General features: G+C 43.4%; 1 protein-coding gene across 5 annotated transcripts in view; it reads right to left on the bottom strand.

Moving 5' to 3' along the window:
• The window catches only part of dpf1 (D4, zinc and double PHD fingers family 1), a 181374-nt gene that overhangs the window by 13408 nt on the left and 147287 nt on the right, over positions 1-20679 (bottom strand). For 4 of the 5 annotated variants that reach the window (XR_004560015.1, XM_034167881.1, XM_034167880.1 and 1 more), the window contains exon 9: positions 5744-5863. The exons of the other annotated variant lie outside the window; for it this stretch is intronic. Coding sequence is in view for 3 of the 4 variants with exons in the window: in XM_034167881.1 (XP_034023772.1) it covers positions 5744-5863 (120 nt within the window). In the remaining variant the exon portion in view is untranslated. The remainder of the gene's footprint in view (positions 1-5743; positions 5864-20679) is intronic. 5 annotated transcript variants of the gene reach the window in all.

Genomic DNA, 20679 nt, shown 5'->3' with positions numbered 1-20679 from the left:
AATCTTTAATCATGACAGTGGAGCTTTGATGCTGACTGCTGAACTATCATCCTAATTACTGACCTTTGATATACCAGTTACATAAATTTTGATACTAGCCACTGATATTTGATCTCATTTACTGAACTTTTATTCCAATATTTGACCTTGTATCCTGATTGCTGTCCTTTGATCACATTTCTGACTTGTGAGCCTTGTCTCTGAATCTTTGATCCTCGTTCCGGCCATCGATCATGTTCAGTTACATTTGATCCTGAACGCTGAATTTCAGTCATGCTAACCTTTAATTCTGACTGCTTACCTTTGATCCCAATCCTGAACTTTAATCCTAATCACAGATCTTGTATCCATATTGAAAGCCTTTGATCAGGCTTATTGTCCTTTGATCTGCACCTTGATCCATATCTGCACCACATAATGAGTTCTTCTTCACCCAATGCTCCACCACTCCACCAAGTTTCATAAAAATTGTTTCAGTACTTTTTGCTAACAATCACACAAACAAAGAAATAGCTGCAGAGGAAAAATGACCTCATTGACAGAGGAAATTATGAGCATTTGCTTTCAGGTTTATGCTTGGATTCTTAAATGTCTTTCATCTACAGGCTCCATAGTGCAGCAGATAACTGAAACAATCCTGCAAATGGTGATACAAGCACCAAATTCAGCACAAATACCCCTTACACATTACTCTTTTGAAGAAAAAAAAAATCAATTGACCACTTCAACTTTCAATAGGCAACCAGGTAGGGGTCAATTGAATATTTACACAGGGGTCAAAATTAAAAGATGCTCCAATCATATTGAAAACTACACCACATTACTTGTCTCATGGGGACAAAGGTCAATTTCAGTTTATACAAGGGTCAAAAGTTAAAGTTGCTCCAATTTTAGTAAAACGTGGTGCAAATTATTGGTTGAGCTAATAGGATTAGTAAATAAAATAGTTTTGAATGTGTTGAGTGATTGGTCTCCAAGGTAAAGGTCAAACAATGTTGACGTGTTTGATACTGTGGATCATCATATTTTACTCGATAGGCTGGAGAATTATTTTGAGATTACTGGAAGTGCCCTTGTGTGGTTGACATCATACCTGTCCAGTCATTCTCACTGTGTTTTGTACAATAACACTACTTCTAATCTTAGTGATATGAAGTTTGGGGTTCCACAGGGATCTGTTCTGGGCCCTCTGCTTTTTCCTTGTATGTAGCACCCCTTGGGCGTGTACTGTGGCGTTTTAGGATTGCCTGTCATTGCTATGCTGATGATACTCAATTGTACATGCCGGTAACTGCTGGTAATCTCAGTCAAATAAAAACTTTAGAATATTGCCTTGCATCAGTGAGAAGTTGGATGTCTAGTAACTTCCTACTTTTAAACTCTGATAAGACTGAAATGATAGTTCTTGGTCCAGTGAGACATCTGCATCAATTTGACCGGCTATTGCTTAGCTTGGGTTCGTGTGTTATACATCATATGGACAAAGTGAGGAATCAGGGTAATTTTTGATCCTACATTGTGTTTTGACCTCCACATTAGGGACATCACGAGGACTGCTGTCTTCCATCTGCAAAATATAGTGAAGATTCATCCCATGCTGTCTATGGCTGATGCTGAGACCCTGATTCATGCTTTTGTTTCTTCTAGACTGGATTAGATTGCAATGTCCTATTTTCAGGGGTTACCGCAGTCCAGCATTAGGGGTCTCCAACTGGTTCAGAATGCTGCTGCCAGACTTTTGACACGAAGCAGAAAATTTGACCATATTACATCCATTCTGGCATCTCTTCACTGGCTGCCTGTCTCTGTGAGAGCGGACGTTCTCCTACTAGTCTATAAAATTGTTCACGGACTGGCACCTTCCTACCTGGCTGACTTACAGTAGTAAAACCCTACGTTCTGGTCCAGGCCTTGCGCTCACTGGGTGCAGGACTATTTTGTGTTCCTAGGGTGAATAAAAAGTCTGCGGGGCAAAGAGCTTTCTCCTATCGTGCCCCCTTTCTGTGGAAGAGTCTTCCAGCATCAATAAAACAGTCAGATTCTGTGGACACTTTTAAAGCCAGATTGAAAACGCATCTGTTCTCCCTCTCATTTAGTTAGCATATTTGTCACAGTGATGCCGGTAACGCGTTACTCTAATCTGACCACTTTTTTTTAGTAACGAGTTAATCTTTCCAAATCAGTAATCAGATTAAAGTTACTTCTCCAAGTCACTGTGCATTACTATTATTTTTGCATTATGGGTCGATAGCAGCATTAAACTTGGTCTGTGGGCAGGGGGTTGGGGTTCGACTGAACTACACACTTTAAGCGAGCTGTGAGCTTTTCATCCACGTTTTTCTGCAACAGCTACGACTCGTCCTCACCTCTTAAAGCACAGTGACAACAGCACATCTGCATTGAGCTATACAAAGACATTTTTATGCTTTTTTTTCTCCGAGCCGCTCCGTATCTGCTCGCTAAAAACAGCTGATCCTCCGCGACGCGTCAACAACTAACACTATTTTCCACTCAAATGCACCTAAACTCTCTTTCTGAGGACCACATGATGTGAAAACGCAATAAAACTTTCTTACCTGTAAATCTGGTCATGTTTTCTGCATAAATAAATGTTATCCATTCTTTGTGCTTAAACGCCAAAGCAGGGGCGAATCCAGATGGAATGGGGGCGTGGGGCAAGGATGTACCCCCCCCCCACAAAACCCCTAGATTAAAGGTCCAGTTTTGAAGCCTTTTTTTACTACAACTACTAATACTACTTAAAATAATAATAATTTCGACAAGTAAAATGTTTAGAGAGAATTTAAATGTTTTATTTATTTATTTATGTTATGTTTATTTGTTTATTTTATATTTTTTATTTATAAACAATATAGGTTCGAAATTGCAATTTTTACTGTTACAGTGCTGTCAACAGTTAAATATGAGGTCAAGAAAGACGTCTTTATTTTACTTTTTATTTTCATTGAAGCCAAGAAAGGGTGACTATAAAGTGAGTTTTGGCAAAACAAGTATCATTGTCATGTTGAGGTGGCAGAGGGTTGTTATCGGCAGCTGGGGAAAGTAACTAATAAAGTAACTAGTAATCTAACTTAGTTACTTTTCCAATTGAGTAATCAGTAAAGTAACTAAGTTACTTTTTCAAGGAGTAATCAGTAATCAGTAACTGGATTACTTTTTCAAAGTAACTGTGGCAACACTGTTTGTCACTATGCTTTTTATTGTTGTTATTATGCCTTTTATTTCTTTAATATTTAATATTTCTTTTACTTTTTTATTGTGTCTTTTAATTGTGTTTTTTTTCATCTTTTAATTCATTTTCATTTGTTTTCGGGTTGTTTTGTGTGAAGCGCCTTGGGGCGACGCTGTCGTGAGTTGGCACTCTACAGATTGAATAAATTGACACTGACGTACATTGGATGCTATGACATGTGAAAAATGTTACCCTGTAACGTGATAACTAAGCATGACACATGGTGTGAACTATTCCTTTTTAAAATCCTATGAACTCAATTAACTTTTTTTTTTCAAAAGAGTAACATAAGGAGTATTTGTGCTGAATCTGCTGCTTCTAGCGCCATTGCGCAAAAGTGCTCTGTAAATATTCTGTTATTTGCTGCACTACCACCATAGAAGACCAGTGGTTGATGTGAACGTATGTGGAGAAAACCATGGGCTGAATTACATGGAGAACTCTCTAATTAAGGATTGAAACTCCCAAAAGAGGTAAAAACAGCAGTTTTGGGTTATGTAGCAACTATATAATCCTTCTTGCCTATAATTGTAAATATTACAATATGCTGCCCATATTCATGTTTGGAAAAATCTAATATTATGATTTCAGATGCCCCTAATGTAGACCATTTGCCCTATTGACGTTTCAAATCCCGCAAAACTTCGGCGAGGTCACCCCGCTGTGAGATCTCAGTAACACTGAGAACTGCATTGAGACGCTCTGATCACACTGCACTTTAACCGCTGCACACGGACAACACCATTACGATCGCAACATAAAACAATTTTTATATTGTGCCTAAAACGCTCATGAATATATTCTCTGGGTTTATAGACGTTGTTATTGTGTTTGTTTTATGTAAACATGTGAGAATCACAGGCTGTCTCTCCGTTATTTTCAATGGGAGCTGCTGTGAGCTACAGTCGCTTCCTGATCATGTCGTTCTGGGGGAAAGTGAAGTTTGCTCTTTAACGTCTTGATTACTGTTCTTTATAGCACTGTTTGTCGTCTTTGTTCCAGACTAATATATATAATATGTCTGAAATTCGGTTTGCATTTATTAAATTCCACGCAGATTAAACGTAACAGACACGGATTATTTGTTATAATTGTTTTAGCAAGTTTTCAGGGTTTTCAGGGTTTTCATGCAGCAGTGTCTTATTAACGTGATGAAAAGCATAAAAAAATGACATTTTAGTAGTATAACATTCATTTACAATTGTCATCATGTGGATTCTCTATACGTTGTTTGACTGCAGCGACTCTCTGGCACGCAAGGGATTATGGGATACGTCAATAGGGCGAATACCATTTCTTAACCTAAGATGAATGTCTTGTCCTGCCCGTCTGACTACCATGATTGCAAGGACTCATTTAAATCTATTGTCTAGGACGTGGCACAAGCCAAAGGATACTGTAGTAAGTTAATGTAAGCCATTAACTAGCTTGTTTTAATACATTTTACTTTCTTCCCTTCAGAGGTTCTGGCTTAGACTGTGTCAAGTTCTAAAGACGAATGCTAACATTAGCTAGTTTCTCACTGTTGCTTTAACTTACAGTGTAGCTAACCATAGTAGCTAAATTTCCTGACCTGACATTAGCTAAGTGTTATTTGGTAAGGGGTCGTTAGCATAATATGAAGTGGAAGTGATTTGAATGAATGAATTCTTTTTAATGCTTCATATGTAACAGTAGGCTCAGCCCACTTGGGTTTAGAACACAGCTGTATGTTTTAGTTAAACTGGGTTCATGAACATGCTGGTGCCAAATGTCATCACCAAACAAGACCAATAGACCTTCTCACTGGAGTCCGGCCACCAAATCTGCAAGACAACAGAATCTGCTGATATGAGCTCCCAAATGAGCTGAAAAAAAAAAAAAAAAAAAAAAAAAAATCACCAGTATGATCTTGTTTGGCGGCACAGTGGATGAGTGGTTAGCACTGTTCCATGGCTTCGTCACAAGTAGACTAGATTATTGTAACTCTCTGTACATTGGCTTGGATCAGACCTCTCTAAACCGCCACCAGCTTATTAAGAATGCTGCTGCTCGTCTTCTTTTGGGAAAGAAAAAGTCCAACCACATTACGCCGGTTTTGGCTGCCCTCAGGCTCTCGAACAGTCTCCCCTTCAGTGTTAGATCATCCCTGTCCCTAGAGACTTTTAAATCCTCTTTAAAAACCTATTCCGTTTTTTTCCTGGCATTTCCTAAATAAACAATTGCATTTCTATTTTTTACTACTTCCTACTCTTTATTTATTTTGTCTTTTATTTGTTTTACTGCCTGTTGCAATTGTATTGTTATTTTTCATTTATTTAAATAAACTGGTGAAAGTGTGAATGTGTTTGTCCGTCTATATGTGGCCCTGTGATAGACTGGCATCCTCACACCCTGTGACTGCTGGGTGAGGCTCCAGTCAGGTATAGAAAATGAATGAATGAATGAATAAGCTTGTTCACTATAAAAACATTTTTGTCCTGCCAGTCATCCTCTCTGGCCGTGAACTACCTGAGCGTCCACAGTCGGCACAGGAGATAAGGTCTTCAGGACAGCCGGTCTTCTTTGAGCCTCCTAGGCAGAAGTCGCAGTAGCCGTTGGCAATCACTGAACCATCAGGTGCTTTCTTAGCTGGAAAAAGAAAAATAAGAGAAGCAAGTAAATAAAACTGGGACTTCGACTGGCTGCCACCTGACTTCCTTTTGTGTGGAGTGGGGGGGGGGGGGGGTAAACTCATAAGTCATCGTTATGAAATGTTGCCCTGGAGTGAAGGAGCTGCATCAATCTCCAGACAGCAAAAACAGACTAGAAAGACTATAAAAGTCATAATAGATCAACACAGCAGCCGTCACCAAGATGTGCTGAAAACGAGGAAGCACCATCGTTGTTATGGTGTCCTGATAGGAAGTGATGAGACATGAAATATAAAAAAGATGAGATGTAAAATAAAAAAAAAAGACAAGATCCCACTCGCCACTGCAGACCGTCCCAGGTGGGCTTTGTCATTTCTCTGCTTCCATCTGTTTGTTTTGGTGAATATAAACACCGGTGGAAGCTGACAGTGGAAACCAGGGACTCACTGAACCCCTCTCACTGGGTGTGAGAGAGAGAGAGACATAGAGAGAGAGAGAGAGAGAGAGAGAGAGAGAGAGAGAGACATAGAGAGAGAGAGAGACAGAGAGAGAGAGAGAGAGAGAGAGAGAGAGAGAGAGAGAGAGAGAGAGAGAGAGCGAACAAGATAGCGATGGGGAAGCAGAGAGAGGAACTCTGCTAGGAACGCTTGGGATTTTTTAAAATAAAGGAAAAGAGGAAGGAAAAGGAGGAACTGAAAAAGTATGGGAAAAATGCATACATGGCGTGACTTCATCCTGCACACGGCGAGGCGAGCACTCCACTTGAAGCTGTGTCACAATAATTCTTAACAGTGTGATACAGTAGTGTTCAGAATAATAATAGTGCTATGTGACTAAAAAGATTAATCCAGGTTTTGAGTATATTTCTTATTGTTACATGGGAAACAAGGTACCAGTAGATTCAGTAGATTCTCACAAATCCAACAAGACCAAGCATTCATGATATGCACACTCTTAAGGCTATGAAATTGGGCTATTAGTAAGAGAAAGTAGAAAAGGGGGTGTTCACAATAATAGTAGTGTGGCATTCAGTCAGTGAGTTCGTCAATTTTGTGGAACAAACAGGTGTGAATCAGGTGTCCCCTATTTAAGGATGAAGCCAGCACCTGTTGAACATGCTTTTCTCTTTGAAAGCCTGAGGAAAATGGGACGTTCAAGACATTGTTCAGAAGAACAGCGTAGTTTGATTAAAAAGTTGATTGGAGAGGGGAAAACTTATACGCAGGTGCAAAAAATGATAGGCTGTTCATCTACAATGATCTCCAATGCTTTAAAATGGACACACACACACAAAAAAAACAGAGACACGTGAAAGAAAATGGGAAACAACCATCAAAATGGATAGAAGAAAAACCAGAATCAAGCTCCAGGATGATTAAAGACAGTCTGGAGTTACCTGTAAGTGCTGTGACAGTTAGAAGACGCCTGTCTGAAGCTAATTTATTTGCAAGAATCCCCCACAAAGTCCCTCTGTTAAATAAAAGACGTGCAGAAGAGGTTACAATTTGCCAAAGAACACATAAACTGGCCTAAAGAGAAATGGAGGAATATTTTGTGGACTGATGAGAGTAAAATTGTTCTTTTTGGGTCCAAGGGCCACAGACAGTTTGTGAGACAACCCCCAAACTCTGAATTCAAGCCACAGTTCACAGTGAAGACAGTGAAGCATGGTGGTGCAAGCATCATGATATGGGCATGTTTCTCCTACTATGGTGTTGGGCCTATATATCGCATACCAGGTATCATGGATCAGTTTGGATATGTCAAAATACTTGAAGACGTCATGTTGCCTTATGCTGAAGAGGACATGCCCTTGAAATGAGCGTTTCAACAAGACAATGACCCCAAGCACACTAGTAAACGAGCAAAATCTTGGTTCCAAACCAGCAACATTAATGCCTCACAGATGTGAAGAAATCATGAAAAACTGTGGTTATACAACTAAATACTAGTTTAGTGATTCACAGGATTGCTACAAAAGCAGTTTGAACATAGTTTTGAGTTTGTAGCATCAACAGCAGATGCTACTATTATTGTGAACACCCCCTTTCTACTTTTTTTTACTAATAGCCCAATTTCATAGCCTTAAGAGTGTGCATATCATGAAAGCTTGGTCTTGTTGGATTTATGCGAATCTATTGAATCTGCTGGTACCTTGTTTCCCATGTAACAATAAGAAATATACTCAAAACCTGGATTAATCTTTTTAGTCAAATAGCACTGCTATTATTCTGATCACTACTGTATGTGCGTCTGTAATTCCTCCCTGTTCATTTGGCTCGTCTGCCTGTCGTCGATTACATAATCAATTTAATGGATACACCACATAAGCACTGCAGACCGTGTATGTGCACATTCTCCCATAATGCACTGGAAGCGGCTCTTCAAAACCACTCATCAGACAGGGCAGAGCAATAGTCGTCAGTAAATACAATGACGTTTTTTCTTTTTTTACAGAGATGCAAGGGCACACATATGCCAAGCACAAACAATCCAGATATGAACCTCTACATTCTTTGACATGTGTCACATGCGCACTCTGATTACCTCCAACAAAGAGCTCATGTTTTCACCTGCAGGTATGTAATTGTCTGTGTGATTGCCAACTGGATTGGTCAAAAATATATGGACCAATTTTTATGAAAGATGGCATTGAGGTGGGGCAGGCGACAAAGAAGACAGTAAGTCGATGGCCAGCTAGCCAGACAGACAGACAGACAGACAGATAGATACGGCCATCCCCTCCTATTTATTAACACAATAACTCAAAAACATTACAGGTAAATGCTGTTATCTTGCAACTGACCAAATTAAAAGGCCATATAATGGGATAAATTTAAAATTTGGTGAACTTTGATGCAAGATTTAACCTTGTCATTCCAATACTTTTGGACAGAACTGTAGATTGCTGTGATGCTATGACCCAGAATTTATGTATATTACACAGCTTGTTGTTAGTGCACAGGTTAGCAACTAGTAGTCAGATCATGGTGCAGTGCACTCACGCTATATTATAGTCTGAGCAACAGTTGTCTGTCTGTCTGTCTGTTCCCCTGCTCACCTCCCCAGCTCCTTTTTTGCAAATTCCACTAAACTTGACGTGTTGATGTTGGTCAACCCCAGAACTGTCCTTAAAGGGTTTGTTTTCAGAGAGGTCGAGGTGATTAGGATTAAAGGTTTAAAAAAAAATTCAATGTGGTGTACTCCAAGCTATTATAAGTGTGGAGGTGGGTTCCAGAACTGCCCAGGCAAGATCAAATTTACCAAAGGTCAATCACTGAGATCAAAGTTATTGGGGTCGGTTGTTAAAATTATGGTTTTTCCACTCTGACTTGCACCAAACTTGGCATACATAATGAGATGGGTGTTGAAAGTGACCAACACGGTTAACTTTACCAAAGGTCAGTCAATGGGATCAAGGTCATGTCTGCCTGTCTGTTGGGTGACTCCTCCCAGGCCCTTTTGCTGATGATGGTTGACCCGAATTTTACCCTTAAAGAGTTCATTGTGGCACTGGTCAGCATAAAGGAATTAGATTTTCAACCCAGTTTGGACAAATGTGGCACACAAGTGGAGCCCAGAATTACTCTGGCAGGGTCGCCCTGAGGTCAGTCACTTAGCTGAAAGATAAGACCATTGGGGTCAAATGACAATTTCTCCAATCACAGCCACAGAAGCCTATAACTTCTTCTGGGTTGTCTGGGTGTCTTGGTGGCTTTCCTCACTCTTCTTCTTGCACAGTCACTCAGTTTTTGAGAACTGTCTACTCCAGTACTACAGATTTACCATAGAGTGTCATGGTTTCTAATGATGTGATCAGACACATTGGGCAGGATAAAAGTCAGTTCATAGTGCACAGGTGGCACACATGCATCCATCTACCATGGACAGAAACATATAGAGAGACAGAGGAGGAAGAGTTGATGTGAGAGGTGTTGGGTGAGGAGGAGGAAGGAGATGAGGAAGACCAAGAACAGTCATTATACTGATGATATTCTGCAGCACTGCATCCTGTATATGTCATAGTTTGGGCATGTTGTCCTGATACTTGAGCGGTTCACCAACAACCAGCACTTCAGAAAGGTTTTCTTTCCACCTAACAGCCCTTTTCTGGAGCCACCAGAGGAGGGGTTTTTTTCTGTGTGGCGGTGGAAGGTCTGTGCCCGACAGCACTACATCAGGACAACTTTATTGGAGGCAGTGGAACCGGACTGTGATGATGTGACTGGAGTGTTGTCCAGACCAGGTTCGGCACACCAGAGGGGTTTCTCCCCTTTTGCCTGCCAAGGGAACATATTGCCTGTAATGTGGATGAAGTCCTCTGTCCGGACCACACACAAAGACATGATGTTGGAGAATGAATCTCTGTGACTTTGTGCAGTGATGTGCTCGATGTGCTTTTTATTTCAGTTTACCGTTTTTCACAATCGCTAAAATACTCTTTACCTTTTTCTCAAAACTGTGAACACAAACCCATTATTCAAACTACATACCTGAAACCCCAGACTCTTGTTACAAAACTGAACATTCACCTCAAAACACTTTTAACTGTGCTCAAAACCAACTAATGCTCTCAGAATCATTCGCAGTCAAAATTAAAATCTTGCTGAGCAGTGATTACACAATACATCACAGGCCCGGATCCAGACCAGTTTGGACCGATGCAGATGTTTTTACGCATCATTCGTCATCGGTAAAAAAAAATAAAAAAATCTTGAATAATCCCGAATAGTGCCGAACCTGTCCCCGCGATGAACACAGCTTTTGATTTGATCCCACAATGCACCACGCAGGTGTACACAGGAAAATTCAAACCGGATCAAAAAAACATAGCGTCAGTCCAGTCGAGTCGATGATTATGGCATCCAGGAAAAAAGTTGTGCAAGGAAAATTGGGTGCTTATTTCAGAAAGAAACGGTGAGTGGTTTATAAATAGTTTTCAGACAATAGTGTGTTTGAAAGGCATTCTATGATGACTGAAATTACATTTTCGGTGGTTTTCCGACCATAAATGTCAACCTGTACAGATAGTCTGTAAATTATACGGATCTTTCTGAGTTTCAGAGTCATACAGATGTACAAATAAAGCCGGATATTCAGGGTTTGGTCTGCAGCGGCTCTGTAATCAACTGTTTCTGCAGCGCAACTCCACCTTGAAGTGTGAACCATTGAAACAATGCTTCGATCCACTAGCTCATTGATTCTTTGATTCACTGCTCTTCAGAAACGGCAAGTCCACTTCTTAACCCCTCTCAAAGCCATTAAAATACTGTGAGTCACTTTTGTGTGGATTAAAGTCACTAACTGGGACTCTTGTCTTGTTGCAGTCAAGACACGAGAATAGTCCTCCGTTCCATTGTCACAGCTCCAAACGCTGTGTGGCTCTCTGCCAAGACAGAGTCCGGTCGGAATTAATAACTTCAAAATGAATTGCAGCTTTACATAAAATGACACCTCTTACAAACGTTGTATTACAGACAAGAAACTACAATCGACTAAAATGTTTTTTTCCTCCCAAAATGAGACGTACTGTATTTCTTTATAAATTACATCCTGACGTGCAGCACAGCAGCTGTAAGAGCTCAGCTCAGATATACGAGGTCTGTTAGAAAAGTATCTGACCTTTTTATTTTTTGCAAAAACCTGATGGATTTGAATCACGTGTGCTTGCATGAGCAAACCTTGAACCTTCATGCGCATGCATGAATTTTTTTACGCCTGTCAATTGTGTCAGTTGCTGGCAAGCAGCATTTGTGTGAGGACATGTGTTGTGCACTGGTTGGATTTTCATTGCAAGGAAAATGGCGGAACGACTGGAGCAGCGCTACTGCATCAAATTTTGCCAGAAACTGGGCGACAGCCAGGTGGAAACCATTCGGAAGATTCAGACGGCTTTCGGTGACGATGCTATGGGCATCACACAGATTAAGGAGCGGTACAACCAGTTTAAAGACGTCCGCACAACGGTGGAGACCAAGCCACGCTCCGGTCGGCCATCAACATGCCGAAATGACCAGATCATTTCCAAAGTGAAGGCTGTGGTGATGCGGGACCATCGTGTGACTATCCAAGAAATTGCGGAAGAGGTGGACATCAGCACTTTTTCGGCACATTCCACTGTGACAGAAGATCTGGCCATGAAAAGAGTTGCGGTGAAATTCGTGCCGAAGCTGCTAGCGGCGGAGCAAAAGCACGTTCGTGTTGAAGTCTCACAGGACATGCTGGACTCCAAAAAATGATGCCCACCTCTTCCACAATTTCTCGAATAGTCAGACGACTGAAAAGCCACCGAAAGCCATGTCCAGAGATCAAGGCTCAACCATGTCAATTTTTGTTATACAAGTAGTGTTGTTTTTTTAGGACATCATATTTATACAAATAAGAAGTGTTCACTATGGTCCATGAAGTATAATAAATATATTAAAAGAAGTTTGACAGTGTATGTTGCACACGAATAAAAGAATGAAGATTATTGAATAACAAAACGCATACGATTTTTATTTTACCATTGGGCAAAACTACATCTGTCAGATTTTCACTCTGGATCCAGCCCTGCATCAAACAATGGAAGACAGTGTTCAGGGCAAATAGCTCCTGAAGGATTTTTTTTTTATTATTATTATTATTCATTGTAATACAGAACTGTAAATGAAATAGGGGAAATGTGCAATCAAAAATAAAAATAAATAAGGAATCAAAAATAAATAAATAAAAAAGAAGCTCACTGAGCTTCATCACGCCAGGACTTCATCGACATCACAAGCGATATTCTCCCTTGGCACGAGTCTTCACGTATGTCGCCACAAGCCAGCTCTATGGCCCGCAGGAGGTCAAACCTGATATCGGGTTGCCTGTCATATACCTTCCACCTCCAACTTGAGAAAAACGTCTATGGGGTTTAGGAAAGGGGAGTATGGTGGGAATTGGGCAGTGATGTTAAACCATTCCCTTATTTGAGCAGAGCGATGGAAGCTTTCATTGTCCCAAATAATGCAATAAGTATATTGGTCATTTATTTCATTCTGCCTCTCCATCAAAACATCCCGAAGACCTGCAAGAAAAGTTAGAAGGTGCTGAGTGTTATATGGCCCCAGTGTGACATGTTGATGGAGAACCCCACTGTTGCTTATAGCAGCACAAATGGTCACACTGCCACCACGCTGACCAGGGATGTCAACAATGGCTCACTGACCAATTATGTTCCGGCCCCTCCATCTCCTCTTCGCAAGATCAAAACCTGCTTCATTCACAAATATATATTCATGGGGTCTTTCACTGGCACCCAATTCAAATATTCTCTATATGAAGAAATAGATAGATTGTTTTGTAAGTGAACAAGATAGGCAGATACTGTACAAAATATGATTTGTACTGAAAAGCCACTGAGTCTGATCGTAGTATGTATGCAGTAATATTGTACTGTGTCTGAATGTACACTTCCTCATATCTGAGCTCTTTCACTCTCTCAGAGTTGCGTCAAAGGGTACTCTATACACTTACTTCATGCGCTTGAGGACATGGTCAATGGTGGAAAGGCTGATGGTGTTTATTCCTTCAAAATTGACATTGTCTTCAATCACCTGATGTTGGATTTCTCTGAGTCTAATTGTGTTATTTTGTAAGACCATATCAACTATCAGGGTCCCCTGCGGCTGAGAGAACATAGGGGTCCTTCCACCTCCGCCCAGTAGTCTTGCAATTCTACACAAGTGAATATACAGTCAAAGAAAAGCCAACAGGACAGTGACACAGTAACCTTGTCCCAGTGAATTCTTACATGTAAACATCTGCTGTAACTGTGGACTTTGTACTGTGTAGCCTACTGTACGAGGTCTGTGAGAAAAGTATCGGACCTTTTTATTTTTTTCAAAAACCATATGGATTTGAATCACGTGTGATTGCATCAGCCAAGCTTGAACCTTCGTGTGCATGCGTGAGTTTTTTCACGCCTGTCGGTTGCGTCATTCACCTGTGAGCAGGCTTTGTGTGAGCACTGGTCCACCCCTCTCGTCGGATTTTTATTGCGAATAAATGTCTGAATGATTTGGAGCTTTGCTGCATCAATTTTTTTTCCAGAAACTGTGAGAGACCTCCAGGTAGACACCGTTCGGAAAATTAATATGGCTTTCAGGGACGATTTTATGGGGATTATACAGATTAAGCAGTGTTACTGCCACTTTAAGGACGGCCAACAACTACTGAGAGCGCGGCGCGCTCCCAGCGCTGATCGACATGCTCAGACCCCGCTGAAACAACCAGATCATTTCCAACGTGAAGGCTTTGTTGATCCGGGACCTCGTCTGACTTTCACAAAAAGGCAGGAGATGTGGACATCAGCACTTTTTCGGCACATTCTACTGTTACAGGAGTTTTTTTTCATGGAAAGAAAACCGGAGGGATGCGCCACGGAGCCATTCATTACGCGAGACAAAACCACCTCGGTGTTGGTCTCACGGGACGGCTTTCAGGTGGATTTCAGATGAATTCCGGTTGCTTTTCAGTCGTGTGATTATCCGATTGTGATTGATCATGAGCTGGACATGCCCCAACATGTCCTGGAAGGCTTCATCACGGTGTTACTTTGCGCCATGCGGCTCCACCGCACGTCCTCTTTCCATGACAAAAACTCCTGTAACAGTGGAATGTGCTGTTCATTTCTAAACTGGACGCTGTCTTGATCCGGTATGTCGTCTGACTAGCACAGGAATTGTGAAAAGACGTGGACATCAGCACTTTTTCAGCAGATTAAAACAGACGTGCGGAGGAGTTCCGCACGTCACGGTGGAGCCGCATGGCGCAAAGCAACGCCGTGATGAAGCCTTCCAGGACATGTTGGGGCATGTCCAGCTCATGCACAATCACAATCACATAATCACACGACTGAAAAGCAACCGGAATCCATCTGAAATCCACCTGAAAGCCGTCCTGTGAGACCAACACCGAGGTGGTTTTGTCCCACGTAATGAACGGCTCCATGGCGCGTCCCTCCGCTTTTCTTTCCATGAAAAAAACTCCTGTAACAGTGGAATGTGCCGAAAAAGTGCTGATGTCCACATCTCCTCCCTTTTTGTGAAAGTCAGACGAGGTGCCGGATCAACAAAGCCTTCACGATGGAAATGATCTGGTTGTTTCAGCGGGGTCTGAGCATGTCGATTGGCGCTAGGAGCGCGCCACGCTCTCAGCAGTTGTGGGCCGTCCTTAAAGCGGCAGTAACACTCCTTAATCTGTATAATCCCCATAAAATCGTCCCTGAAAGCCATATTAATTTTCTGAACGGTGTCCACCTGGAGGTCTCTCACAGTTTCTGGAAAAACATTGATGCAGCAAACCTCCAAATTGTTCAGACATTTATTCGCAATAAAAATCCGACGAGAGGGGTGGACCACTGCTCACACAAAGCCTGCTCACAGGTGAATGATGCAACTGACAGGCATGAAAAAACTCACGCATGCGCACGAAGGTTCATGCTTGGCTGATGCAATCACATGTGATTCAAATCCATATGGTTTTTGAAAAAAATAAAAAGGTCCGATACTTTTCTCACAGACCTCGTATACAGTATGGACATTTTACACTGTACCTGTTCTCTTGAGTCTCTGGATTATTGAAGTCACTGAGAAACGGCTGACGTTAGGTTGTACTCGAAGTCCTGCTTCTCGCATTGACATCCCATGAACTAGAATATGGTAAATGATTGTTGCCCGAATTTCATCATTGACAATAACTCTTTGTCTTCCTTTTCCACCTCTTCCTCCTCCTTCCTCTTCCTCCTACCCCACCTCTAACACGCACTCCTCCCCTGTGCCTCTGTTTTTTTCTCCATTGTTGAAATAAAACTCCAACCAGCCTGTTTCAACTCTGAGCTGGCTTATATTGGTTGTCACATCATTAGATACGTGTTATCAATTTTGAGTTGATATGTTTACCTGGTGTCAATTGTGCTTTAATTGTGTTTATCTTCCTCCTGGTTTGGTTGACAATATACAAGGTCTGTTAGAAAAGTATCGGACATTTTTATTTTTTTCAAAAACCATATGGATTTGAATCACGTGTGATTGCATCAGCCAAGCTTGAACCTTCGTGCACATGCGTGAGTTTTTTCACGCCTGTCGGTTGCATCATTCGCCTGTGAGCAGGCTTTGTGTGAGCAGTGGTCCACCCCTCTCATCGGATTTTTATTGCAAATAAATGTCTGAACGATTTGGAGCTTTGTTGCATCAATTTTTTCCAGAAACTGTGAGAGACCTCCAGGTGGACACCATTCGGAAAATTCTGTTGGCTTTCAGGGACGATTTTATGGGGATTACACAGATTAAGGAGTGCTCCAGCTGGTTTAAAGACCATCCACAGCTGCTGAGAGCGTGCCGAGCTCCTAGCACCAATCGACAGGCTGAATCAACCAGATCATTTCCAACGTGAAGGCTTTGTTGATCCGGTACGTCGTCTGACTTACATAAAAATGGCAGGAGACGTCACATCACGGAGTTGCTTTGCGCCATGCGGCACCGCCGCAACGCGTGGAATTCCTCCGCACGTCTGTCTCAATGTGCCGAAAAAGTGCTGATGTCCATGCCTTCCGCAATTCCTGTGCTAGTCAGAGGACATCCCGGATAAAACACAGCGTCCAGTTTGGAAATGAACGGCACATTCCAGTTTTTGTCATGGAAAGAGGAGCAGAGGAATTCCGCGTGTCGTGGCGGTGCCGCATGGCGCAAAGCAACGCCGTGATGAAGCCTCACAGGACATGTTCTGGCATGTCCAGCTCATCCACAATTTCTCAGTTAGTCACACAACTGAAAACCCACCGACAGCCATCTGAAAGCCATCTCAAAGCCGTCCTGTGAGACCAACACAGATGTGGTTTTGTGCCGCGTAATGAACGGCTCCGTGGCGCATCACTCCGCTTCTCTTTCCATGAAAAAAACTCCTGTAACAGTGGAATGTGCCGAAAAAGCACTGATGTCCGCGTCTCCTGCCATTTTTCTGTAAGTCAGACGACGTCCCTGATCAACAAAGCCTTCACTGTTATGTGTCGGATGCGGTCGGAGCACCGACCCAGTGTTTGACAGGACCCAGCATAAAATAAGCAGAGCACGGTTCAAAAGATAACAGAATTTAATAATCAGTGAGTTTAGTGATAAACAACCAAAAATGTCTGCGGTCTGGTAAGGTGAAAACACGGCGCGCTCTCAGCAGCGCAAATGGTCCGGAGCCACAGCAGTTCGGACCCAGGGACCCTGCCGACACCCCCCAGGTGGCCGTGACAAACAGAGTCTGTGAAGAAAGAAAACATGAGGTGAGTCCAACACTCTCCACCCAGAGAGACACAGCTCAAAAGGTGCACACAATCAGCAAACACTTCCTGGCTTAAATATATATATCAGCTTCTCACCCTGCAGGCACAGAACAACTCAGTTCAAATATCCACTGCAGCAGAAGCTGATTAGACAATTAGCATAACGTGACAGCTCAATAACACAAGGTGTGAGGGACACCAAATCCACTGTCATTACTTCATAAAAGTCACCAAAACCAAATTACCTCAGGAAGTGTGCTGAAGAGCGTGAGACCTCACCCAATCCTCCTTCACAGACTGTGGCGTCAAACCTGGAGTGGTCTCTGCGTCCGTAATGGTGAGATTGTTCTCCCGACGCCGATCTCACACGTCTGCTCACAAGGTCGAGTCTCTGGCAATCACACACTGTGCATTCAAGGTTTAAGTGCAGCAATCTCTGATCAAGACAGAATACACCACAGCTGTGAGCCCTGATGACCTGCAAGTGAAAACAAGCCTCAGGTGTTCAGGGTGAGGTCCTAATACTCAGCCACTCAGTCCTGAATGCATACCACCTGGTGGGAGAAACAGAAAAAACAAAAACCAAGCCAGCCAAACACCCCAGCACACAACAGTACCCCACCCACACGGGAAGCCTCCTGGTGACCACACGAACCTGGGCCAGAAAAACACCCCCCTCCAGGGACCATAGCTGGAATGTTGGCTGGGAGCAAAAAACACCTCCTGCAGCTTCAGTCTCAGCTCCGTGTGCTGATGATCCAGCTAGGAAAGCCTGTCTCCAAGAGCCGAGCGTTACTGCGCTCTGAAGACAACTCCGTCGTCAGCTGCTCAACCTACAATGTTAATCTCTCTTCATGTGGTCATTGATCATCTCAATGTTGAGCTTCTCTAGTTCTTCCTTCAGCTGGATAATGCAAGCTTCCAGCCGCCTCCTCTCCTCTGCCAACAGAGAACTTCGTGTTGAGACTATCAATCCCATCTTGGAGCTTATCTTTTCTCACCCTGAGCCTGTCTGCAGTAGACTGCTCCTCCTGGGTGTGTAGCATGTCTCCCTCCAAGGCTTTAAGCTTCTTATCACTGTCTCTAGCATCATTAACTGCTTCATCCCTGGACATTTGCAGCTCTTCCAGTCCTCTTATCTGATCTTTCAGTCGGGCCTGCAGTTTCTTCAGCTGCTATAAGACATTATCGCGATTTTCATTAGCATCTTCAAGAAGGCCTTCAAGCCCTCCCAGATCCAGCTCCCATGTCTTCTTGGCAGAGTGGGCCTGGGAAACATTGCCTGCATTCATCCTCCAGCTCAATCTTCATCTCCTCCAGTTGCTGCTCCATGGCACGCTTGGACCTCTCCAAACTGAACTCTTTCCAAAATCATCCATCTCCGTCTTGAGCACTTTGTTAAACCGGTCAAGTTCACCTTTCAGGTCTATAAGCGACTTCAACTCCCCTGCCAGGGTCAAGACTTTTGTCTCCTCCTCCCTGGCCTCCGCTTCGGCATGATAATATTCCTCTGCATATCGAATAGTGATGCATTTCTCTTTGGCCTGCATCTGGTCAAACTTCCTTTGCTTCCTCTTCAGACTGGAGACGATCTGCCGAAGGTGGTCCTGGTCCACCATGAGGTCATCCGACTCTTGCTGCAAACAGATTTCTGTCTTATCCAGTTTGTCCATAGGCTGAACTTTTCTACTCCAGCTGCCGCTGAACACCGTCCAAACTCCCATTGGACTCACTTGAGGCCCTCTTCAGCCCCCTCTACTGACAAGGCGTCCTATCCTGCCTTTGTCTTCCTTTCAGCCAGCTGAGTCTAGAGAGTAGAAACTGGCTTCTCCACAGTCTTCTTGCTCTCTTCCTCGTCGTTCAGCATCTCCTGCAAAATATTCCCCTCATCCTCCATCTGCCCTAGGCGGATGGAGAAGGAAGGTGTTCCATGGATTTCCTCTTGGAGCAGCTCCTGAGTATCCTGCAACTGAGACTCCAGTGCAGAGATATCTTTTGTTGAATTTGATGGTCTTGCCTTCTGCTTCAGTTGGCAGACCTGTTAGAGTCTTCACCTCTGCCTGCATCTTTGCATTCGTTTCTGTCAACTCTTGCTTCTGTCATTCACTTTGCTCAATTTTGGCCAGGAGTTCTTGAACCTGTGCATTCAGCCATCTTTCGACTATGTTTTAGAGTCTGCTTAGTCATAAAACAAAAAGAAAAAACCCCAATAACCCCCCCAGGGAACACCACAACCAAACCCCAGGGGTGCAAACTGGGAGAAAAGAAAAAAGAAAAACACAAACAACCATACCAACACCCCCCCCCCCCTCCCCAGAGGGCCGTCCCATCAAACCCTGGGAAGAGGAGAAAAGAAAAAACAAACACGACCCAAACTTAAGCTTGCAAAAAAAAAAAAAATCTAACCCCCCCTCCCCCGGACGACATGTAGGGACCAACACCCCCCAGAGGACATCCCGCCAGCTCCAGGAGTAATAACCACAGCCGAGGTCCCTCTGGGATCCAAAGTCACCCACGGGGGCTCCCAGTGCCTCCCAGAGGACCGGTCCATCAAACCCCAGGAGACACCCCCCCCATGACTAACAGACCCAGCCCCGGCCGTCTACGGCTAGATGGTCCCACAGTCATTTCCCCCCCAGAGGACACCACAGTCACACCCTGAGGGTGGAAACTGGGGGAAAAAACATACAAACAAACAAAACAACAACCCCAACCCCACCCCCTCAGCACAGGGGAAACTGGAAGTACGTCCAGTGTCACCAACCATGACTATACCCCAAAAGTCAACCGGGAGGAGTGGAACAGCGGTAATGGTGTATGGCACAAAACGGCGCCACCCCTCCGACTTTAAACCAGCCACGAGCTGCGGGTATATTCCACTGCCCCAAACCTCAGCTACGCCGATGGCGTACGGCTCAAAGGCGCGCTGAAGCCGGAGGTGGAACAGGGAATTAACAAAAAACACCCCTAAACCCCCCCACCCGGGTGCAGAGGTTACCTGGGAAACACCCAGCATAACCGAACTGCACCACCCCAGCAACGCCAATGGCAAACGGCACAGAGGCGCGCCAAGGCTGGAGGTTGTAAAGGGAATTAAAAAAATATAATACCCCAAACCCCCCCCGCTCCCGGGTGCAGAGGTTACCTGGGAAATGCCCAGCATAACCAAACTGCATCACTCCAGCAACACCGACAACGTACGGCTCAAACGGCCGGAGCCAGAGGAGAAGAGAGGGAACAACAAAACCAAAAAAGAGAAAAAGAAAAAAACAACCCAATTACCCCCCCCCCCCATCACCCCCCAGAGGACCGTCCCATCAAACCCTGGGAGGTGAAACCAAAAGAAATAAAAAAGAAAGACCAACAGACAAACATAAGGTCACCTGGGTCAAACTATGCTCCAGACAGCCTGCATTTTCAACTCCAGACCACAGACAGTGCTTTAAACCCACAAAAACAACAAATTAACCCCTGATAAAAACACCTCATACTAAAACAAGAAACAGATAATAGACCAA

The sequence above is a fragment of the Thalassophryne amazonica genome, chromosome 4, assembly GCF_902500255.1.
Source record: "Thalassophryne amazonica chromosome 4, fThaAma1.1, whole genome shotgun sequence".
NCBI lineage: Eukaryota > Metazoa > Chordata > Actinopteri > Batrachoidiformes > Batrachoididae > Thalassophryne > Thalassophryne amazonica.
Note: the sequence above shows the minus strand (reverse complement) of the source record. Positions and strands in the feature narration are given on the sequence as shown.